This window comes from Hyperolius riggenbachi, chromosome 1, assembly GCF_040937935.1.
Source record: "Hyperolius riggenbachi isolate aHypRig1 chromosome 1, aHypRig1.pri, whole genome shotgun sequence".
Lineage (NCBI taxonomy): Eukaryota > Metazoa > Chordata > Amphibia > Anura > Hyperoliidae > Hyperolius > Hyperolius riggenbachi.
This window is the reverse complement of record NC_090646.1, coordinates 217,866,879-217,892,604: the sequence shown is the minus strand read 5'-3', so window position 1 is coordinate 217,892,604 and position 25,726 is coordinate 217,866,879. Positions and strand designations below refer to the sequence as shown.

Below are 25,726 nucleotides of genomic sequence, written 5' to 3'. Positions count from 1 at the left end.
GTTGTCGACTTATTGCCTTATAGCACATGGGCCACGTGTGTGACATCACACATGCACCCTATATGCTATAACGCAATGCGCCGGCAACCACGTGGGGCGCAAATCCAGAAGACGAGTGCAGACAGAGCTCCGGACACCAGACAGGTAAAGTATAGCTGCACTGGGCACCAGGGGGGTACATGTACACTGGGAGACAGTAGCTGGGGGTCTCTGTTGCTTTCGTCATTTGCGATTATTGCATGCCGCTACCACCGCGCATCCAATCGAGCATGTGGGCCAGAGATTTTCCAGTATGTCCGATTGATGCATGTGACCAATTTCAGCCCAAAATTGGTTGCATCTTCGGGCATGCTTATGGCATCACCCATTTACATCCGATTCGATCAGCCGCCAAACCTATAGATGTATGGCCACCTTTCGTGTATGCCAGCTTTAGCTTAAACCTAATGCATGTAGATAGATAAAAAATAGAGGATAAAAAATATCTGAGCTGAAATCTAAATACAGTAAAACGTAACAAATACGTTCTGGCATTTTTTATAAAGTCATGGCAACCACCATAGAATCTGTAGTACATAACGGGTTACAAGCAGGATGTAATACACACTGTAGTAAACAATATCAGACAAATAATTCATGACAACTCATGTGAACGTGTACACCCTCTAAAGTGAGTGAAGTAAATCTGCTGTGGCACGCTGTTTACAAGCTATGATTATATCTATTTCATGCTATGACCTTGTCCACTAACACAATTGTATCTTTTGGCATGATTGTATTTCCAGGAGCAGTGCAGGACCTAAAATGATTTGTGTATTTGTCACATTGCCGCAGGGCAGCTGTGCTGTCACAGTGGTACGGGGACAAGGCTAAAAACCTACCTATGCATGGGTCACTAAACTGAAGCCCTCTGTCACATTCATCTTTATCACACTGGCAGTTGCTAGAGGTTTGTGTATGGGTATGATCAATGCTGCATTTTAGTGTCACTTTGTCAAATACAAATGTTTTTGTGAAACATGCTGGATGACTGAACAACTTTCTTTGCGAAGGTCCAGTTTCTATATGGATAATTATGGCCATTTAAAGCAAAACTGAAGCAAAAGAAAAAACAACAACTTATGATATAATCAGTTGTATGTGTAGTACAAATAATTAATAAATCATAAGTGGCAAAGCAAAGAGCCTCATATTTTTATTTTCAGTTATAAAGTTATTCAGTTATAAGCCTTTTTTTTTTCGCATCATACTGTCACTGTTGGAGTTTTAAAACTACACTCTGCCTTTTAAGCTATAAAACAAAGCAGAAATCGTAACCCTTTGAACTTTTCTGTAGTAAAACCTTATTTGAAGCTGTCTCTCACTGTTTCTCCGCTGTTTAAGTGCTTCAGAAAACAGGACTGTATATGACCCAGTGGGTATAATAGCTCAGAGAAGCTCTTTTGCATAGGTAACAACTGCATAAATAACAAGTTTTTTAACTCTTCCTGTACTGGAAAACAATAAGCGACTCTTTTCTTAGCTACTAATGTTCCATTTCTTAGCTGTACAACACATACAATTCATTATCTCGTAAGGTTATAATTGCTTCAGATTTGCTTTGAGATGGATGTGAACCAGGTCTATAAAAAGTAAAAAGGTTTTTAATTTGCATTCCTATTTTCATATATTAAGCTCCCAAAGTAGCCTGACTATGCCTATCCCCGCCCTACATAACCATTTTCAGCTTTAACATAAATATTTGTTTTGTATGTGTTTGATCTTCAGTTATGCAAATGCAATTCCCTGCTCTTCAATGATGTAGGATTAAGGTCCATATTGAAATGATGTTCTGTTTTTCACACACAACTGTTTTCCTCTGTTCACTTCAGGGCAGCTACTCCATTCGGAGGGTTTGAAAAAGCTTCCAGGATGATAACATTTAAGATCCCAGAGTTTGATCTGAATGACTTCGCTTTTGAGATGTCACCAAACCCCCTCAGTTCAAGGAAGTCCTTTAATAGAGCACCTCAAGGATGGACATCTCAGAACCCTCACATTATATTGTCCTCTGATGTCCTTTTCAGTCCCGATGTCCCTGAATCCGATGACTTATAAATGGAAGGGGAATCCTTCACCAATCTCTATACAGAATAGTATTTGTTTAAATGTACCTTACTGTGATCCGATTTTTAGATTTAGATATATCAGATTAATATTTATTAATGCTATACTGAGTATGTATTCCATTTTACTGTTCTATTCTACAGTATATGTCCCACTCTGTGCCAGTAGCAAAATATATAGCTGTGGTTTCACTTTGAAAGGATTTTTCCTTTTTATCATAAGGAAGAATGGAACTAGAGTTCACAGAGGCTGGACTGTGAACCTAATGAAAACACGATTCAAGCAAAATGGCTAGAAAGCTTTTCTTTGTAAATGAGCACAACAGTAACATATTGTAACACAAAAAAAACAACCTCTTACTGAACAATATCTTTTCACAAAAGCAAAGTACATTTAGGAAATCACTATTCAAGCCATCCATTATTGAGATACACAACACCATGTGTTTGTCAGTTCTCAAAGGAAGTCCCTTTTACTGGCATCCTGTCAGTCATCCCATATCCTCTCAAATTTCTGAGGACATCCCGTCTTCAAATGTGAATTTATTCAAAGATAATGCTTTATCGACTAAACTATTTTTTTATGAAGGGAGGAATTAGGGATGTCAATATTAGCAGATCTTTTTTGTCATAATAAGAGGTCATCATAAAAAGGGGATCGTGTTGTATTTCGAGAAGGCATCTGGATCTAATTTCCCTGTGAGGAGTTGCCTCTTGGAGAATGGCAGTAGGAGTTCAGAATCTCCTCAAGGACCTGTTGTGCTATTTTGTCCAAATCTCCACCTATAATGGACAGGACAAGAACATATGCAAAAACTTAGCTCGACTTTGAGCACATATGTGACTTTAATTTACCCTAACACTTTCTAATTTTTTATTTGTTTATGTCCTTGTCACTCCTCAAGAAATTCTCCCAGAAAGGGACACAGGATTAAAAATCAGCAGTTTCTAATCCTCTTACAACAGTATTCAAACTAAAAACACACACACGCGCACGCGCGCGCGCGCACACACACGCACGCACGCACGCACGCACGCACACACACACACACACACACACACAGAGAACTTTTTCCACCAAGCTAGCAATGCAGAAATATACGCCTCTTCTAAGAAAACTATTATAACCATAAAAGACATGCAAATCTTTTATTTTGAGGCCTGAATTTTTTTATTTTGTGTCCAAGTAAGAAAAAAGCAAACACACTTCAAGCCATCACGGCTCAACACAGTTTACGGTTTGCAATAGATAATATGATGATAGATAAGATGATTTATTTGATCATTTTCTTTCAGATGTTGCCTCTAGATAGGACATGAGACTTAGATATGACCTTGCTTAACTGATGTATTATTTCAATGGTCCAGCCATCTCATCCTGGTATGGAGCGACTACATGCACTCAGTGTTTGCCTCATGACCAAACTAGCAAAAGCATCTCAGGTGATGAGGCCATTGTGGTGATATATACAGATGATGGAATTTCATCATCCTGATATGATCATTAGTCATAATTTCAGACTTCAATCTAGTACAGGTGTTCCGTGATGTTGTTGACTATGCTGTTAATGATGTGATGGATCTACTCATCATCCCTCAGCCCCCTCCATAGCTGCCGACGCATCATTAACCTGCAGTCTAGTGATGCATCTGTACAGCATTGCAACCCTAACTATTGCCGAGTGACAGTCCTTGTACGTGTGTTCAAGGCCTATTTTCTTTCCTGCAGTAGGGTGCTTATCATTTGGCCCAAACTCGCTCTCTCCATAGAACAGAATAGATTCTTTTTAATATCCAAGAAGCATGTCTGTACAACAATTGTTCCTTAAGATGTCACTGTTACTTGTATCTCTTCCATTGCCCCATGGGCAAAAGCCATCCCCTATTGGGCCTTTGCCCTAACTGCAATTGGCTGTCCATCATCAGTAATTACCGGTAGTCTAAAATATATTATTTTTGATGTAGCATTATTGCCTAATGTAAATAAATGTTCCTTCAATTAAATGTAATACTTGTAAAATAAAGTGTGAATGTAATGAAATAACAGAAACATGAGCCAGCCTGTATTTCTAGGTGCTAATGTGTAACTCAATTATTCTTCTGCAATTACTTTCTAAAAACGCTGTACACGTTTTGTTATGGTCTCTATAACACCTCCCACTCTTTTAATAGCCTGTGAAAAGGTTCCCTGAATGCATTACGTTCTCAATGTGGCCATCAGATAAATCCCTCTCAGATCATTATCTCAGAGAGGGATCTTTCTGATTGAATCCTTCTACACACTGTACACAGTTTTTGAATAGATTTTAGCATAAAATCGATCGAAAATCTGTGCTCACTGCCTGCTAGGTTCTCCCCATCTATGTCGTAACCCGAGATTAAGATTAGCAAAATAGCAGTCATGCAAACATAGTCATGAACTGCATCTGCACTGCAAATGTTTTATAATATTTCCAGGTGGTCCTAGATTGATTACAAAGCATTCCCACCGCAGACACATGCAAGATACTGATATTGCACACCTGCCGTTTCACACACCTTTTAGCAATCCTCACTGTGATCTAGTATGACCCTAATACAGGGTTGTCAAACTCAAATACAAAATTGGGCCAAAATTTAGTTCTGTGAGCAAATTGCAGGCCAACCTCAATGTCTAGTGGCCACTTATAAAGTTCCCTGGTGTTTAATAGCCCCCCTCCATCCCCTATATAGTTCCCTGGTGTCTAGTGCCCTCCTCCTTCCCCTATACCGTTCCCCGGTGTCTATTAACCCTCATCTGTACAGTTCCCGGGTACCTAGCGCTTTCCCCCTTCCCATATGGCTTCCCTGGTGACCTATGGCTTACCCTCCAATATAGTTTCTCTGGTGGTCCTAAGTGGGCCAAACATAATGCAAGTAGGAAAACCACCTGAGGGCCAAATCTGATGGCTCAGAGGGCCAGATTTGGCCCACGGGACGGAGTTTGAAGTTTAAGCCCTAATACCAGTAAAGGAAGCCAATCCAAAACTGTTGCATTAAATGGGCTCCCAATGCTCTCCAGCCCTCATTAATCAGGGAATACATGTGTGTAGGGAACTTGCACAATCATACTGGGAAAATAATACTATCAAAACATGAGATCTTGTAAGATGGATATTTGTATGCACTTGCTCCAAGGTATGGTAATAATATATATATATGCAGAATATACAGTCAATAATAGATTTTCTGGGTTTTTGGAAGAGGAAGTGTAAGTCCCTATGCAAAAGCTCAGTGTTTGTTAATGTGTGTGATATCCTCATTGTTTTCTCTGATTCATGTTTCCATTTTAAATATAGCTCTGTTCTATTTATGCGCAGGGTATGATTAATAATCGCTTAAGCAATTGTTTTTATGACTATTCTTGTACAAGTTTCAGCAGTGTGAGAGAGAAAATTGCTAAACAGTCCAATTGTTTTGATTTGTCCCCCCTTGTTCTGCTCTGACAACAGATTGACCTGAGCCTCCCAAAAAATGTTTATCTGTAACATTTAATTACATAACAAAAGGGTGCAGCTTGCTAGACAAACAAGTGACCCACATAACAAAATCTGCCTCAAAGACAGGAATGTTATGTTTTTGTTTCTTATCATAAAGCTTGTCTGATACAGCTGGCTGGCTGCAAATACATTTCTGTATGTGGGAAGGGTTCCAAAAGCCCAGCCTGTAGGAGGGGGTCATATCTGCTTCTCTAAACACAGAAAGATTACATGGAGTTTCTTGACTCAGCAGCACCATAACCAATGCTTCTGTTCCAACAGTGTGCACAGAATACAAGTGTAATCACTAGTTGTCATTTTCCATTTACATGCCCGCCAAGACCATGATTTACCACCTGCATGTCCGGAACAAGTATAGGCTGAAGTGAGACACTATGATCTTACTGCACACCATGTACTCAGACAGCACAAATCATAAATATAGTTTTACATGTTTATTATAGTTGAACTTTTTCATATTGCATTATGTTAGTATGATAGTATGCCAAACAACACAGCATGTGCAGATAGTATGTCCTGCAACACAGAGGAGAACTCCTCCGGAGGAGAAGCAGCCACTCATGTGGTCGCCCGAAGAACATCTTTGGTACAGACAGTGAAGCATACCCAGGTGACAACCTGCAGTCCAATTGGACCCATGTGGATGGGTGCTGCCAGTACTGCTATTCTATATGTGGGTCGCAGATATTTGAAGATGCAATGGACCACATCTATAAGTAATAGATTTTGAGAGTGGGGGGCCGGTGAAAAAGCCTCAGGGGGCCGCAATCGGCCCCAGTTTGAGCAACACTGACTTAAAGTGTGCCCGTATGGGGGAAAAAAGTGTATGGGGTTCCCCTGGGAGGAGGAAGCCTCTGGGAGAAGGAAGCCTTTGGGAGGAGAAATCCTCTGGGAGGAGAAATATTCTTGAGGCTTACCCAGTAAGCGTTCCAGTGGTGGGCCCCCTGAAAAGCCGCTTGTCGACAGTTGTTGACGGCTCCCACCACACACCATACTATTTTTTTATTATTGTAACAATTCAAAATCTGACCAATGTACCACACACCTATGTTCAATTTTTCCCCAATCATGAATAAAATAATTGAAAGCTCAGAAAAAATTGATTGGAACTGTACATCAAGTAATTGACAATCCATCACACACCATACAATTCTTGATAAAGTTGATCTGAAATTTCCAACATGTCCAATCTCCAAAAATTGAAAGAAATGGGAAATTCGATCAGATTTATTGATCGAAAACAAAGAAAAGTTCTCGATTTTTTGGGACAACCGATCGAAATTATCGCATTGATGAAAAATTGCTTCTTTTAATTGTATGGTGTGTGGCCACCACACGGGCAGCTGAACTGTGTGCTCAGCAAGCAGTTACCAGGCAGCAGTGAGCAGTTACCAGGCAGCAGTAAGCAGTTGTGAGAGTTTGAGAAGCATTTCACTGCCTATCAACTGCCTGTGGAAAAGTAGCCTAACACAGACCTGCTCTGGCTCTGAGGGAAAAAGCTGAGCACCATTGTGTCCATAATACTGTGCAAGCCACCTGCGTAGTTCCACAGACCCAATCGGGCTTGGCTTTTTCTGCTAGAGCCCAAGTGGGTCTATGCTACTGCGCAAGCTCAGTGCGCCCGCGCTTCGATGGTCCATGCTTGTGAACAGCTTGGTGGTGGAAGACGAGGGAAGCCTCTTGAGGATCCAGAGGCCTCCCCCTTCTGAGATAAGTATCTGTACCTTCTCCCAAGAAAACTCACGTTTGCTTAAAAGTATACCTGAGATGAAACCGGTACAAGCATATATACTGTGGGACAATGGAGCAGTCTGGGGCAACAGCGAGGGAGCCCATGGCCTACCTGTTAGTTCCTTCCAGCCGCTGTTGCCCCAGAGTACTCTATTGTACCACAGTGCAGCCCGTTAAATTCCCCGATTGGCCCAGCCACATTCCATTGCTCATGCGCGGACCTTGCCGTGCATGCATGTCGCCGGGAGCGTTTTGCACACGCACAGTTCACTAAGACTAGAACTGTAATCACAGAACGCTCCTGACTACAGGAGCATGACCAAGGACACACGCGGCCAAAGCTGTGCATGCAGCTTCCCATGGAAAAACGGAGTGGCTTGAAAGGACGGCAAGGGAGCTCACGGCCTACAGGGGGCTGGAGGAAGCCCAAGGTAATTATAAATGCTGGTGCTTATTTAATCTCAGGTTTCCTTTAAAGACAATGTTGTCCTGTACAAAATATACTGTACTGTTTTTATTTCATATTTTTGTTGTTACGTAACAGTACTGTATAAACTTTTGCACACTGAAAAACACTTAAAACCATTGTTTATAGTGTATGTCCAAATTTGGAGTTGTCTGAAAGTAAATCATTTATCCACATGTTCCAGTATCTATCTATAACACATGACTCAACTTATAAACACATTTGACTTACAAACAGAGTATATTCACTAAACTGTGATAATCAGAATAACATGCGTAAAGTCTTACCACACGATGAGTTCATCAGAATGCAATAATTCTGTGCAATGCATTACGCTCTGCTCATCGTGTGTTTGACTTTACACATTATTTACATGTTATTCACACACACAGTTTGGTGAGTATACCCCATTGTCCTAGAACAGAACCTATTTGTAGTAGTCAACCTTCTGTATCAAAGAATTTAAGTGACTGGGAAAGGGATAACACTGCTCTCAGTTTTTATTGAAAAAATAAGTACTTCCTCTACATGTGCCCGGGCCTGAGTTACTGCATAAGCAGAACTGGAATCTAGAAGGTACAATTAGATAGAGGACAATGGGTTTATACAGACCTTCAACAGAGATCCCTGGAAATGTATGGCATATGACAATGACAAACAATTGTGCCAATAACAACTGCAAAATGCAAAGATGAATAGCTAAAGTCATTTTTATTTACCTATACAGAGAATGGATGAGGCCATCCAACGTGTTGCTTTATTGAGACTACGCAAATAGTACATTTTCAATACTTCAATAATTCTTTCTTCATTTGTGAGGCGGTCAGGTGTCATTGAATAATGGTGGTATGGTGATTAGGTGTCATTTGGCAATATTAGGTATGTTGGACAGGTGCCATTAGACTATGGTGGTCAGAAATTACTCATATGACATGTGATTCCTGAGCAGGCCATTGACTACAATGACCAATGTGGCAGTGCGCCTTTTACCGCACACGAATCAAATAAGTGTGCTCTCTGCCTAAGGCTTCTGCTGCCTATTAGTTAAAGAGAATCTGAAGCCATAAAAATGAACTCTTTTTTTATTGGCCAGTTACATTAAACATTAAGATCAAAGCTGATTATCCACATCCCCGCGGCTGAACGAGGTATGTATACCCCCAAAGTCCCGGGGCAAAATTCTACGACTTTCCAGGCCGTGGATTTTGCTGCTCAGGGGAGGCAGAGCTTTGTGCTGTAGCTCTGCCTCCAGTCCAGTCAATCTCTGCCGATCTCCGCCTCTCCCCCGCCCCTCTCAGTGAAAGAAGACCACCTCTTAATGTAGACACATCGTTTCTACTTTAAAACTTGGAACATTTTAGTTTAAAAGTAGCTAGAAGAACAAAGATGCAAAGTCTAATAAGTTTGCGCACTGCCGCCTGTGCAGTTACAAAACCTGCCAGTGTCCAGTACTACATACATCTGCTGCTTGTTGTTCTCAAGCTGGACACTGACCGACTTGCAAAAACTCAGTTCTTCTCATCCTTTTAGGTGGACCTGATTACATTATGCCTCCTTCACATCTAGGGTTCTTTCCTAGAGGACAATTTGTTGCATCTGATAAAAACTGTCCCAGTTCACTGTATCTCATCATCAATGAAACAATAATCATGAACCCATGTATGAAAGCTAGCATTACTAATTATTACATTATCTCATGTTCCTCCTCTTAACACATTTGCAGTTTATCTAATTGCTAGGAATACTTCATACTTAAACATGAATGCTTTCCAAACATTCCCTTATGCAATAATTAACCCAAACATACTCACTCAGACTTGTTTATATGAAACTTATCTTATTTAATCTCAAAACTTACTACAATTAATTGACTATGAAAAGTCAACTGCCCCTCCCTCCCCCCTGTCAGGGGCCTGAACGGAGAAACAGGGTTTGACCACAGTTGCAGCATACAGACACTGGAACCAGGAATTAAGGTGCAAAAATAATGTTTTATTGCAAATGCAATAATGCAAGCATACATACAAGTGTGAATGTAAATACCATACCACATATGCACAGCCAGGCACGTGCACAGGGGGTGCTCTGGGTGCCCAGGCACCCCCCTTTTTAAAATCTTCAAAAAAGGCCCCTCTCGCCGCGCAAAATAAGCTCCGCCCCCGACCGCGATAAGCTCCGCCCACCCGCTAGAAGCCCCACCCCCCTGGGACACTTTCAAGTGAAGAGGCCCAGACAGGAATCCTAGTGTGGCATACTGACCTCTCCCTCCACCTAGGACCCATAGTGACCACTCCCTCCACCTAGTACCCAGTGACCACTCCCTCCCCTAGCACTCACAGTGACCTCTCCCTCCACCTAGGACCCATACTGACCTCTCCCTACCCAGTACCCACAGTGACCTCTCTCTTACCCAGCACCCACAGAGACCTCTCCCTCCACCTAGCACCCACAGTGACCTCTCTCTTACCCAGCACCCACAGTGACCTCTCCCTCCATCTAGCACCCACAGTGACCTCTCACTCCACCTAGCACCCACAGTGACCTCTCCATCCACCTGGGACCCATAGTGACCTCTCCCTCCCCAGCACCCACAGTGACCTCTCCCTCCCCCAGCACCCACAGTGACCTTTCCCTCCCACAGTGACCTTTCCCTCCCCCAGCCTCCACAGTGACCTCTCCCTCCACCTAGCACCCACAGTGGTCTCTCCCTCCACCTAGGACCCATAGTGACCTCTCCCTCCCCAGCTCTAGCAGTGATCCTGCCTACCCCAGCACCCACACTGACCTATCCCTCCCCCAGCACCCACAGTGATTTTTCCCTCCCCCAGTGGCTACCCTCCTGTCCCCTGCAGCACCCACAGGGACCTCCCATCCCAAAAGCAGCCCCTACAGTGACCTCTCCCATTGCCAGCGCCCACAGTGGCTTCTCCCAACACCCAGCATCCACTCCCTCCTCCAGTAACCACACTGACTTCTCCCAGCACCCACAGTGGCCCACCCTTCCCCCAGCACCCACACTGACCTCTACCTCCCTTAGCAGCAACTATGCCATTCATAGCAGCACCCATAGTGACCTCCCACCCCCTGCACCCACAATGGCCTCTACCTCCCGAGACCCACAGTGATCTCCTCAAAGGACCCACAGCGACCTCCCTTTCCGCCTGCACCCATACTGACCTCTACTTTCCACAGCACCCACAGTTCCTTCTCCCCCCAGCACCCACAGTGACCTACCCTTCCCCGATCAACCACACTGACCTCGACCTCCCCTAGCAGCAACTATGCCATTCATAGCAGTACCCACAGTGACCTCCCACCCCCTGCACCCACAGCAATCCCACCAATATTCAGCACCCACATTACACTCAACCAGTAACCCCCACTATAGCAAGCACCCAATACTTGCACCAAGCACCCTGCACCCAATATTCACATCTGGCCTCAATATGGCACTTAGTACTTGCATCAAACAGCCACATGACACCCAATACCTGCACCCCTTCACCCTATAGCTGGCACCCAGTACTCACTCCTACATGGCACAGTACTTGCACCCAGCTCTGACATGTCACTCACTACTCACACCTGCACACAGCCTCCACATGGCACCCACTCTCATAACCAGTACTAGCACCCGATGTACCTGCACTCAGAACCCACGTGACACACAACACCCACCCAGAGCTAGCACCCAGTGCAGGCATGGCACCAAGTATTTGCACCTATGTGATACCCAGTACCTGCACCCAACACCCACATGTTTCATCTGCAGTAGTTCCAGTTGCACTAAGCCTCCACTTGGTGCCCAGCACCCACACCAAGCACTCACATATGACATCCAGTACTTGCACCCAGAACTCAAAAGGGACTGAGTACCTGCAATCAACACCTACATGATGGTTGATACACACCCATACAGCCAGAATCCACATGACACCCTGTGCTAGCACCCAGAACCCACATAACACCCAGCATCTGCCTTTAGCACCCACATGCCAATATCCCACTAGCCAGCACCCATCACCCATATGTCACCATGTACTCACTCCCAGTACCCACTTGGCACTCAGTATTTGCACCTAAGACCCACAGACCCCCATAATCCACACCCACATGGCACAGTACTCACACGTCACCAAGTTCCAAAGCCATTATGTGCACCTAGTACCCGGCCATGGCCAGCACCCAAATAGCACCCAGTACCCATCCTTGGTCCGAACCCATATGAGACACAGTACTCTCCCATGGCACACATCCAGACCACACATGGCACTCCCTACTCACTCATGTCCAACACTCACATGGCTCCCTGTACCAATTAGCACTTACATGGCACCCACTATTGTTTATCACCATCTGCTACTCATTCAGCACCCAATACTGCATAGCACCCACTGCAAATAAACACCCAATACAAACTGGACCTTGGTACCCAAAGCAGCTTGACACAGACTTTACGTTCGCATCTTGGGACCCACTGCAACTTACCACAAAATGAACCTTTGCGTCTTACCATCCACTGCATCTGGGCACCCACTGCACCTTGACACTTACTGCAGTTTTGCATCTACTAATGATTAGAAACCACTGCATATTGGTAACCACTTCTTTGCCTGAAAAGAGGCTTGGGTGCTGATCAAGAGGAAAAAAAAGGAATGAAAGGTGAGCCTGTGCCTCTACAGTGGGCTCCACTGTGCCCACTCTAACCCACTAACAGTGGGCACCTATCACTGCTGAATTGAGGGTGGTAGCACCAAAAGAGTTGGAAGGAGACACACAGCCTGCGTGATACTGCTATAAAGGTGTGTGTGTGGGGGGGGGGGGGGGGGGGGGAGATAAGACTGCCTTATGAGGAGGTATTACATACAAAATTTAGCATGATTTATCGATTTCAAATTTGAGCACCACACCCTTGAGGATCCTCTGCATGGCCCTGCCCCTTCCTGCAGCACCCACACTGACCTCTACTTTTCCCATCAGCCACCCCTTCCCCTCATAGCTGGCCTAAATTTGCACCCAGTACTCACACCTGCAAACGGCTTCTACATGGCACCCACTATCTGCACCAAGTATCCACTTAACCCGTAACCGCACCCAAAGTACCTGCATTCAAAACCCATGTGATGCCCAAAGCCCACCCATAGCCAGCACCCAGTACAGGCATGGCACCAAGTATTCGCACCCATGTCACACCCGGTACCCGCACCCAGCACCCACATGACATCCAGTACATGCACCCAGATCCTACATGGCACTAAGTTCTTGCAATCAACACCCGCATGACACTCGATACTCAACCATAGCCAGAACCCACATGACACTCAGTACTTACACCCAGAACCCACATGGCACCCATCATCTGCATTCAGCAGCATGACAATCAATACCCCCCTAACCAGGGCCGGATTTCTGGCCATGGCCTAGGGCACCAGAAGTTTAGGGGCGGCTCAGTGAGTGGCAGTAGAGCTGTTCTATGCAGCCATCTTTATCTACAAGGACAGCTTTAACCTTTGAACTCACTGTCCTGTACTTGTGATGTCTCTGCAAGATATGTAAGCTCTATCCTGCAGGTACACATCAGCCTAACTCTCATGGTGACAAATTGGGTCCATCATTAAGGAGATGGCAAGCATACCATAAAAGTTCAAAACATAACATATAATCTATACGCATATTACTAAGATAGCTATTGTCTGTGACGTCAATGATGGAAAGTAAGGAGAATTCTCGTTGGGGCACACAGAGCTAACAACCATACAGACGATATAGTTGGCCTTGGGCGGTAAAAAGTACAAATCCGGCCCTGCCCCTAACCAGAAACGAGGAGCGGGGGGCATGCGGGGGAAGGCATTGCCAGGCCCCTTTTTTAAATTTGAGCACCCCCCACTTAAGGACCCTCTGCACGGCCCTGTGCACAGCACACAATATATACACAAATAACCCGGGAAGCAGTGACAAAATATATATATAACACCTAACTATCTAACTATCTATTTACAAACGGTGTGCACGAGATATATATGTACAAGCAATGATATACAACAACGCGGTATCAAAAGGAGCAGGCAAAGACAGGTCAAAACGGAATAAAGTCAGCAACAGGTAATCAGATACATACAAGGTACAGAGGAGTAAGCATAAGCAGAGTCAGGACAAGCAGAGGTTCAGTAGCAGATAATCAGATCACAGGGCAGGGTACAAGAAACCAGGTATCAGGAACAGAGGTGACCAGAGACTCAGACCTGTAACAAGGAAGTTCTGGCAATGACTTGCAGGAAGAGGCAGACTTATATAGTCCATGTAATAGGAAGCATCTGGTGGTAATTGCTCAGAGACACATTAGAGGCCTCTGCAGACCATACAAAGAACTGCAAGTCCTTAAATGTGATGATAAACCACCTGCTGGTGGATAGTGGAAGTCCAGTGCAGTCCAACTCAATACCACCACCAGCAGGCAGGAGATGATACAATATGAATCGTAACACCCCCAAGCCCACTGAAGTAACCCTGAGGTATGTGTTCCACATGTTGAGAGCCGTGGATCTTGTTGTGTCTGTTAAGCAACTGCCAAGTCAAATTCCTTGTATTTGCAAACTTATTTGGCCAAATAAATTTGATTCTGATTCTGTAAGAAGCTGATTTCTGTTCTGGCAGGTGATTGTCCTGTCTGGGACCTGGCTATACACAGCGTGTAGAAGCCCTGCCAGTCACAATAATGACTCACTTCTAGCCAAGAGGATATTTACATAAGATGTACAGCTCAGCACAGTGCCACTCATCCGGGGAAAAACTAAATGCCACATGCACCAAATACAGTATACCCCCCCTTAAATTACTATAGCTTGAATATGTAATCATGTTATTGCTTTAGTTAATGGCAACACAACCTACAGTGCTTTACAGAGAACATAGAAGCATTAACAGTTACTGTCCATGAAGGATCTTATAATGTCCTAAAAAAGACATAGCTACACATCCGCACTGCTGCATCTAATTCTTGTACATCTATCTTTCCATGTTATTATTCCAGGAGAAGATTATGGTAATTGGTTAGTGTCATGTAAGAAAGTGACAAAACTTTGGGTTATGTATGCCAAAAGGACCTAATTGTGCCAAGGCTGTGCTTTTCCCAAGCCTTACCTCTTGCACTAGTGCTAAGCATGATAGAGTTGGCTAGAAGGCTAAGCAATAATAGCTCACAGGCATGGCCATTTTTAGGGCCGTGCGGCCCGTGCCGCCTCCCTGGGCGCTGTTGGGAGGGGGGCGCTGTAATGGAGGGGGGAGCCGGAGCCGCGGGGAGGGCAGCCCGACCTCTCCCTCCCTCTCCCCGGGCCGCCCTCCGTGCTCCCCCCTCCGATGCAGAGTAAATAGCACAGCAGGAAGCTCTCTCTGTACACAACTACTCACCTTCCTGTCCACTCGCTGCTGATCTCGTATCTGTATAGACGCTAATACACACGCTGCTTCCTGTTTAGCAGCGTGTGTATTAGCGTCTATTCCATGAGGAGATCAGCGGCGAGTGGACAGGAAGGTGAGTAGTTGTGTACAGAGAGAGCTTCCTGCTGCGCTATTTACTCTGCATCGGAGGGGGGAGCACGGAGGGCGGACCGGGGAGAGGGAGGGAGAGGTCGGGCTGCCCTCCCCGCGGCTCCGGCTCCCCCCTCCATTATGGGGGGGGGGGGGGACCTACCTAACCTATACTGGGGGATGCTGCCTATCTAACCTATGCTGGGGGACACTGCCTATCTAACCTATGCTGGGGGGCTCCTACGTAATCTAACCTATGCTGGGGGGAAGCTACCTAAACTATCTATACTACCTATCTAACATATACTGGGGGGCGCCTACCTATGAAACCTATACTGGGGGGCACCTACCTAATCTAACCTATACTGGGGGGGAACCTACCTAATCTAACCTATACTGGGGGGCACCTACCTAATCTAACCTATACTGGGGGGCAGCTACCTAATCTAAACTATACTGGGGGGCATCTACCTATCTAAACTATACTGGGGGGCAGCTACCTAATCTAACCTATACTGGGGGACACCTACCTAATCTAACCTATACTGGGGGGCAGCTTCCTATCTAATTTATGCTGGGGGGCACCTACCTAATCTAACCTATGCTGGGGGGCACCTACGTAATCTAACCTATGATGGGGGGCACGTACCTAATCTAACCTATGCTGTGGGGGCAGCTACCTAATCTATCTATACTGGGGGGGGGGGGGCACCTACCTATCTAACATATACTGGGGGGCACCTACCTATGAAACCTATACTGGGGGGCACCTACCTAATCTAACCTATACTGGGGGGGGAACCTACCTAATCTAACCTATACTGGGGGCACCTACCTAATCTAATCTATACTGGGGGGCAGCTACCTATCTAAACAATACTGGGGGGCAGCTACCTAATCTAACCTATACTTTGGGACACCTACCTAATCTAACCTATACTGGGGGACACCTACCTAATCTAACCTATACTGGGGGACACCTACCTAATCTAACCTATACTGGGGGCAGCTACCTATCTAACCTATACTGGGGGGCACCTACCTAATCTAATCTATGCTGGAGGGAACCTACCTAATCTAACCTATGCTGGGGGGCACCTACCTAATCTAACCTATGCTGGGGGGCAGCTACCTAATCTAACCTATACTGGGGGGGTCCTACCTATCTAACCTATACTGGGGGGCACCTACCTATCAAACCTATACTGAGGGGCACCTACCTATCAAACCTATACTGGGGGCACTTACTTATCTAACCTGTATTGGGGGCACCTACCTAGCTAGCTAGCCTATACAGGTGGCAACTATACTGGCTACCTATATTGCAGGCACCTACCTAACTAACCTATACTGGGGGCACCTACCTATCTAACCTATGCTGGGGGCAACTATTCTGGCTACCTATATTAGAAGCACCCACCTAGCTAACCTGTACTGGGGCACCTACCTATCTAACTTATACCAGGGCCACCTGCCTATATAACCTATACTGTGGGCAACTATACTGGCTACCTATACTGGAGGCACCTACCTGGCTAACCTATACTGGGGCAACTATACTGGCTCACCTATGCCTGGCTACCTATACTGGGGGGACCTATAGCTGGCTGCCTATACTGGGGTACCTATTCTTGGCTACCCATACTGGGGGGACCTATACTGAGTGCAACTAGACCTGGCTAACCTATACTGTGGGCACCCATACCTTGCTTCGGGGGGGGGGGGGGGGGGGGGGCGCAATTTTTACACCCTCGCCCTGAGTGCCTTTTAGCCTAGAAACTGCACTGCTCACAGGTGTTGGGGAAATGTATGGATTGCTTTTCTTGTTTGTACTGTAGATTTTTTTCCTCAAACTATGGTTCATTAAGCCCTCTTTACTGGTCCCCAAAGTTTTTTTTCGTATTTTACAAAAGCGCTAGCACACTCAGCTTCACAATTGTGGTGATACAACAGGACAGACCAGGGCCCTTTTTAGCCACAGATATTCCAAGCCTTCGCCTGGAGTGCTGTTGGCTTTGAGGGTGCCGCTTGACTGCTTAATATTCACTATGTGTGCGGTTGACCCCCTTGCAACACTCCCCAGTCTTTCTTCCTCCTTCCTATCTTTACTGTCCATAGGGCCAATAGAATATCAGCTCCGCTCTGCTCCGCCTCTACACCCTGCCCCTGCCAATAAAAAATACATTTTGCACTCCTCCATCCTCCTCTACACACACTCACTCTGCATTGCCTCATACATTTCCCTCCACGGGCCAATAGAAAATGAATCCTGTCCTGTTCCCTAAGACTGACCCCTTCCCTCCACTGTCACTGTGGGCCAACAGACCAGTATGTCCCACACAGCATCACCCATGGTCTCCACATAGTCTTGCTGAGGTCAAAGTAGCTAAAATAACCAAAACAAAAATGGGCACCTGCTAAATAGTCCGCTTTTTAAACTGCAGCTACCAATAGGGGGAGCGAAGAGGGCGACCATTTTTGTCATGGGGGATTTAAGATTAGGTGCCAACAGGGGGGTTATTAGTTGTGGGGGGGTTATGAGTTGCCCACCAGGGGGTTATTAGTTGTGGAGGGGTTATTAGTTGCCCACCAGGGGGTTATTAGTTGTCCAGGGAGAGTTATTAGTTCCCCACCGGGGGGGGGGGGGGGGGTATTAGTTGTTCAGGGGGGCATTATTTGCACGCCAGGGCGGTTATTAGTTGTGTGGGGAAGATGAGTTGTCTCGGGGGTTTATTAGATGCCCACCAGGGGAGGGCAAATATTACCAATATTTCAGTATACAAATTAAGTAGTAGAATATTGGTAAATTTACTGATATTCTACTACCGCTATATTATGCACCCGGTTTACATGGCACCCAAATTAGCGTGAAATGTACGTACTGAGGTACATGCAGGGGATGATCAGTGCTAGTGCAGCAAAGGACAAGGAGGCCTGCTATTCTCTGCAAATATTTCTTTGGAAGCACCACTAAACACCAATGTGTGTTGGGGACTAGCCACAACTGTTATCTTTCTTATTTGAAGTAGTGATCATCTCAAATACATGGGTAACCTAACTGACCATTTTTTTCTTTTCCTTTCACATACTCTATATAAAATGCTTTCATCATATGTATGTAGCTTTGTAATTATGATGTATGGAGGAAATATTAGTCAGTGACATTTACCTGGTTCCACCTTGGGTTACTGTAACTATAAAAATCATGACTAAAATTTTCAGGAGGAGCACCAGAAATCAGGTGAACTTGACGTGTGCCACGGTCAAGGCCTCTGTGCCATTAGAGACCAACAACAGTCCAATCACAAGTAAGACCGGCACCACCGGAGATGAGTAGTATTTATAAGCTCTTTAATCACACAAACATGGCTTCAGCAAGACAGACGCTGTTTCGGGCATAGTCCTTTCTCAAATTGCAACAGCCTACAAATAACACGACAATATGTGTCCTTAAATATCCCTCCCCCACTAAAAACACCAATCGGTGTTCTGCTGGGCGGGTGTGACATGGCGGACCTGATGGGGAACAGAAATCTTAATATGTAAATCACAATGGGGAGACGTGAATTCCATTTACCTGTCACCTGCGGATCTCAAAAATACAACGAGCGGCAATCAATACGTGCGCAATGGGAGCCGGCATTCTCCTCCGACTACGTCATACCTCCTCCCCGTGCGCCGCACTCATCAAACAGCGACAGCACGCAGGGGGCAGGCACCATGCGTATCCATGGAGCGCAACGCCGCGCTCCATCAAAAGGCCCGAACTTCCGGAAAAAACGGAAGAAACCTCCACGCCGCTCGCCGAGTCCGATGGTCACCAGGCAACAAGCCTGCGTGTACACAATCGGGCTCAGCAGCATAATGCTGTGCGTCCGCCCGGCCCAGAGTCCAGGAAACGCCCACTGCCTCCATAAAAACGTAGATAAAACGTCCGGCCACTAAGTAGATACTGCGGACACAGGACTAATCAAGCGTAAAGGCATACAAAGACGTTAATATCCCGACTCTGGGCAGGGCGAACACCCAAAATGCTAAATAAAAATAAAAATAGCACAAAATTAAAAATAAAATAGCAACAGAAAAAATTATTTTAAACATTGACAGGCAAATGAAGCAACGTCACCCCATGTACCAGGATGGCCATACATACCACCCAGGAGAGACCTCAATCAGGACTGCCATACACACCACCCAGGGGAACCTAAAAACTTATAAATACTACTCATCTCCAGTGGTGCCGGTCTTACTTGTGATTGGACTATAAAAATCATGGTGTGAGGGGTGAGGCAAAGGCTAGCAGCAATAATATTTCAACCCTTAAGAGTACATCATTTCGGTTGAAACATGCTTTAGTAAGGATGATTTTATTATTCCGTTATTCATGGACAAGAATCTTACAACAGTTGGGCGGAGTTGCTATTAATCTGTCATGATATTCTGTGCACTGCTGCAACTTTCAATCATTTTGTCAAGGTGATGTCTTGAGAAAATGTTGTTATGACAAATTGGAAATCAGATGGAGACATTGCATCCTCAGGAGACCTGCCAATGGGAGTTATGTAACAATATCAAAATTAAGACAGATTGGCCTCCCATAAATTATTTGCAGCAAAGCACTTCTTTCTAATGTTACTGTAGATTTTATGAACCTTACTATAGTGTTTGTGCTGAGGATGCAATGTGATAAGTGACAACACAATATACTTTATACAGCGCTGAGGAAGATGTCAGCGCTACATAAATACTAAATAATAATACTAATGTCAAGCATTATGTTATGACATACACAGTTTCTGATAATACATTTGCATTAAGCATATAAACTATAATTATTCATTGACAAAGAAAAAGTGAATAAATAGTTGAAATTTCCCCATGGAATACATTAGTTAGCCCTCTAAGGGCATATGTTTGTGTACACCGCCAGTGAGCTGGATGCAGGGTGAGCCGAATGATGCTCAAACCGTAAAGCACTATTCCCTCTCCAAGTCATCACAACTCAGAATTAGGTGTAATATGGGGTCCGGTGATCGCCCTAGGCCCTGAATTACCCTTATGCGCAATATAACATTACTGCTATAGGGCTCCTAGTTTCGGTGCTCGGCCCCTGAGCGCCGTGTGCCAAACCACCTGCTTTGCTCTAAGGACCCCCTGGTTGCTTATTATTTACCATCACTCTCTCCTTACTAGAAGTATATGCTTTGTCCACTTCTTTTCTGACATGAGAAAGATGGGTACTGTTTTCCATTAACCTTCTTAGCGGTATGCCTGACACTGTGTCGGGCATACTGCTTGCTGGCCCCCGGAGTCCCCCATGCATAATAAATGTGATCCAATAGCTATAAAACCTTTAGCTAGCACTAGGCTAGCTAGTACAAGTGACAAGCTCCCCCCCCCCCCGATTGCCTGCGATCCCACCCGATCTTCCCCGGTTAATACATTACCCAGCCTGGATCCAGCGATCGTGCACAGCTTTGGTCTCTCTATGGGGAGGACCGGGTTTGCGCATGACGTCATGATGTCGGCGACAACATGATGTCATGTGCAATCCTCCCCATAATGAAGACCGGAGTTGTGCGGGGAGGCTGGGTAATGTATAAACGGGAGAGCGGCGGGGATCGGGGGGGGGGGGGGGGAGGGTGCCGGACACCTGTACTAGCTAACTTAGTGCTAGCTAAAGGTTTTAAAGCCATTTGATCACAATTATTATGCATGGGGACACAAACTGGCAAAACCTCCTGAGCGGTGTAGTGCTCAGGAGGTGAAAATATTTAAGAAAAGACATGCACACACCTCCAGTGATGCCCTACCACATCTCCAGTAATGTCTCTGTACCTGCTTTAGTCATACACGGTTACATAGTTAGTTTGGTTGAAAAAAAAGACATCCGTCCATCGAATTTAACCAGAAAATATGCTACAACAGTAGCCTGCACCCTTACGTATCCCAGTTGATCCAGAGTAAGACAAAAACAAACCCTACAAGGCTTAGACCAAATAGCACTAAAAAAATCCTTCCCGATTTCAGATGGCACTCAGATAAAATCCTTGAAACAACACCGTAATAATTATAGCCATGCATGCCCTTCCATGCAACAAAGGAACCTAAATCCCCTTTAAATGCAGACATAACATTTTCCATAACGACTTCCTGTGGTAGGATATTCCACATCTTAACCACTCTTACCGCAAGGAACCCCTTCCAAAATACAGTAGATCGCAAAAACTTTTTTCCTCTATAAACAGATCATGTCCCCTGGCTCTTTGCACAAGCTTAGGGACATAATGCTCATCTGCCAAAATTGTATATTGCCCTCTGTTGTATAAATAAATGTTAATTAGATCTCCCCTATGGCATCTTTTCTGCAGACTAAATAAGCCCAGTTTATCTAACCTTTCCTGGTAAGTGAGACGTTCCATCCCTCTAATCAATTTTATAGCTTGTCTCTGCACCTGCCCTAAACCTGCAATGCCTCTCCTGCACTGTGGTGCCCAAATCTGTATTCTACATTCCAGATGCAGCCTTACAAGAGAGCTAAACATGGGCAATTTTATGCTAGCATCCCGAGTTTTTATTTCACTTTTAATGCATCCCAAAACATTATTTTGCTTTTGCTGCAGCTGCTTGTCATTGAATATGATTATTTAATTAGTTTTCAAACAGTACTTCTAAGTCCTTCTCTAGGCCTGATGTCCCCATCTGTATCTCATTTATTTTGTATGGTGCTAGAACATTGGTATGTACAGCATGCATACATCTGCCATTTACCTGCCCATATAGCCAATACTATCCTATCCAGATCCTTTTGTAATATGTCACTATCTACCTGAATGTTGATAATTCTACATAACATTGTTACATCTTCAAAAATAGCAAAATTACTTTCTACTTCATCTACTAGGTCATTAATCAATAAAAAAAAGTACAGACCCCTGTGAGACTTCACTGCTAACAGTTGCCAATTTTGAATATGATCCATTAACCACAACTCTTTGCTTTCTGTACATCAGCTAGTTCCTTAAATATTACGTGGATGCCTGTGAACTCTGTCCTGTTGCCTGCACCACCGTTAGATATATTTTGACACAATGTCCCCCCCAGATCAAAGTGCCGGACTAATTCAAAAACGTTTAACTCGACCAGCACAACGCTACTCCACAAAATTACATATTATGTCCCCCAGCTGATGGGTCACTAGAGCAAGGCGATAGAGAGCTCACCACAACAGGGACAGATCACCCATGTTGTCCTGATTAATTTGAAAGAGAAGACAGTGTTACGCTTGAAGGTCTATAATTTCCAGGATTTCATTTTATTCCCGTCTTAAAGCGGACCCAAACCAAACATTTTTTTAATTCAAAATATTTAGTTGTACCACTCTGACACATACCAAGATAAATAAACACTCCTTCAAACCTATGAGCATTTGAGGTCATGTTTTTCACCCTTCTCTTATCATTACTAGGGTTATACAGGTGGCAGCCATTGGTAATTCCACTTACTCCACCAGTTTGCCGGACTCTGTCCCGGCAATATGAAAGGAAGGGAGGGGTTCCTCCAATAAATGTAAAATATTTTATATTTGTCATCATGCAGCTAAAAAAAGGTTGCTATTTATTATTATAATTTAGAAAACAGATTTTCTTTCTGAAATCTTGTATTTTTAATTTGGGTCCACTTTAAATAATAGGAAACTGTGGGCTGTATGCCGTCCATTGGAATTATCACACTTGAAAGAGTCGCAAACGATAAGATAAATAGGGTTTACTAATAACTGAACTTAATTCCCTTAGCACCCAAGGATGTATGCCATCTGGGCCAGGTGCCTTATCAGTTTTGATGTTATAATATTGATAATAATAATCATTCCGGTATTTGTGTAGCGCTTTTCTGCTGTTGGACTCAAAGCGAAAATGTGTTTTCTCTTATGTGAAAATTTGTTTTTTTTTAAAGAGTAACTGTTAGCCCAAAAAAATCAAATTTAAATCTCTATTGCAATGTGTTAAATAGTTTGTAAGGGAGCCAAAAAGGCAATGCTGAAGTTAAAAAGCAATCTAATTGCAGCTCGTCAACTCCTTCTAACCGCCTGGAAGAGTGACCAAATCACATCCTCCACTCAATTAAAAAATCTAGTGGATTTTAACCTCCATATGGAATCCCTATTCCTTAGACGCCACTTCCCTGGAAGAACCTCAGACCACTTAACAATAGACCGGGGAAATTGTCTCACCCCAACTGACGACCCATAGAAACCATACACAGCCCCTTGAGCCACACTAACTATACTAAGCTAAAGTAAGTTAACACCCTCACAAACAGAGTCTGAAGTCACCAATCAACTCTTGCCCCCCACCCTCCTGGCTCCCCCCCCCCATTCCTCTATCCCTCCGCTGGCTTGGCAGGCCCTTCTGGAAACAGCACGCCCATGTCTATGAAAGAGACATGGTCTGGTGCTGAAGCAGAGTCCGCAAAAGGACTACTTCGTAATATAACTTTATCCCCTCAACTCAACTACTTCCTGTTCCAACCTACACCACAGGTAAAGCTACCTTATCATTTAGATGCTGCATCCTCCACCACTCAAAACCTCGAGATGTTCTAACTGTTCGAAAAACGACACAATCAGACACATTGGTTCTGCAAACTTAGTGTAGATCTATAGCCTGAATTTTAAAGTAATAGAACATTGATAGATGTACTAGATATATCCTGCTTTTAGTAATGGTTTTGATATCACCTTTGTCTATGGAAAGCATAGAAATTGTCATTTATAATCACCTTTGTTATACTTGTAATGACAAAATTGTTTCAATAAAAAACATTGAAAGTAAAAAGCAATCTAATTTTTTTACTGTGTGGCTATCATTCAGCCTTTTCTCCAAGCTCCTAAGGAGGACGCAAAGCCGCATAACAGATACTGCAGAGCATGCCCATGTCTGCCCGACCCCCCTCCCCCCCCCAGGACCAGGTGCCGATTTCTGCCCGACCCCCTCTCCCCCCCCAGGACCAGGTGCCGATGTCTGTCCGCTCCCCCCCAAGATGCCCCCACACCCCAAGAGCCGATGTCTGTCCGACCCCCCAGGACCAGGTGCCGATATCTTCTCACCCCAAACAGCTGACACGGAGAGAGAGCGGGAGCGGAGTACATCTACACACTTCCAGCGCCGCCACCGCAGAGCAGCCGCCGCCGTGCATCTCTCTCCTGCTCGTGATTCTCTCACATGTGACTCGGCGGCGGCTGCTCTGCGGTGGCGGCGCTGGAAGTGTGTAGATGTACTCCGCTCCCGCTCTCTCTCCGTGTCAGCTGTTTGGGGTGAGAAGATATCGGCACCTGGTCCTGGGGGGTCGGACAGACATCGGCTCTTGGGGGGGGGGGGCGGGTTGGGGGGGGAGCGGACAGATATCGGCACCTGGTCCTGGGGGGGGGAGAGGGGGTCGGGCAGACATCGGCACCTGGTCCTGGGGGGGAGAGGGGGGTCGGGCAGACATGGGCATGCTCTGCATGCTCTGCAGTATCTGTTATGCGGCTTTGCGTCCTCCTTAGGAGCTTGGAGAAAAGGCTGAATGATAGCCACACAGTAAAAAAAATTAGATTGCTTTTTAACTTCAGCATTGCCTTTTTGGCTCCCTTACAAACTATTTAACACATTGCAATAGAGATTTAAATTTGATTTTTTTGGGCTAACAGTTACTCTTTAATGTCTCATAGAATTCAATGAATTTATGTGAAAATATGTTTTCTCATAAACAAATATTTGTTTTCTTATGCCTCATAGACATGAATGCACTTATGTAAAAATGTGTTTACTTATATGTAAAAATTATGTGAAATAATGAATAGTCAAGATTACCGACAAAATCGTAATTATGATCAGAATTCTAATTACAAAAATTATGCAAAGTTTCATGAAAACAAAATTACTCATTACGATCAACTCTACTCCATAGGTGTGTGCCTCTGAGAATATCAAAAGGCTAAGATGTGTAGCCTATGTAATGAATAGAAGTTGAGAATGTAGAGTATGAATCCATAACATACATACCATCCATACATACCATAACATATGTCGCAATGCTGGTGACAGTACCATGTATAGGGGCTTTGCTATTTACAGCTAAAGTCGACACAAAATGATGTGAAAATTACACAAAAATTCCCGCCAAATTACGAATGATTACAGAAAATCCATTGGATTTACAAATCGTAATCACGTATAGGCATAATTGCGAAAGTTTATGCGAAATTTCATGTAATCGTAATTTGCTGATTACGAACATCACTAGTGAATATCTAATGCCTTCACGTGTTATCACATAATAATTAGTCATGTGAGCTAGGCACGTATGTTAAGAAGTCATGAATGAATCCTCTGGCT

The 25,726-nt window shown here is 44.6% G+C and overlaps 1 protein-coding gene across 3 annotated transcripts in view; it reads left to right on the top strand.

Moving 5' to 3' along the window:
• The window catches only part of MYOZ2 (myozenin 2), a 115,793-nt gene extending 111,638 nt beyond the window's left edge, over positions 1-4,155 (top strand). For all 3 annotated transcript variants that reach the window (XM_068280535.1, XM_068280554.1, XM_068280544.1), the window contains exon 6: positions 1,872-4,155. In XM_068280535.1, coding sequence (XP_068136636.1) covers positions 1,872-2,097 — 226 coding nt within the window. In that variant the 3' untranslated portion in view covers positions 2,098-4,155. The remainder of the gene's footprint in view (positions 1-1,871) is intronic.
• The last annotated feature ends 21,571 nt before the right edge of the window (positions 4,156-25,726 follow it).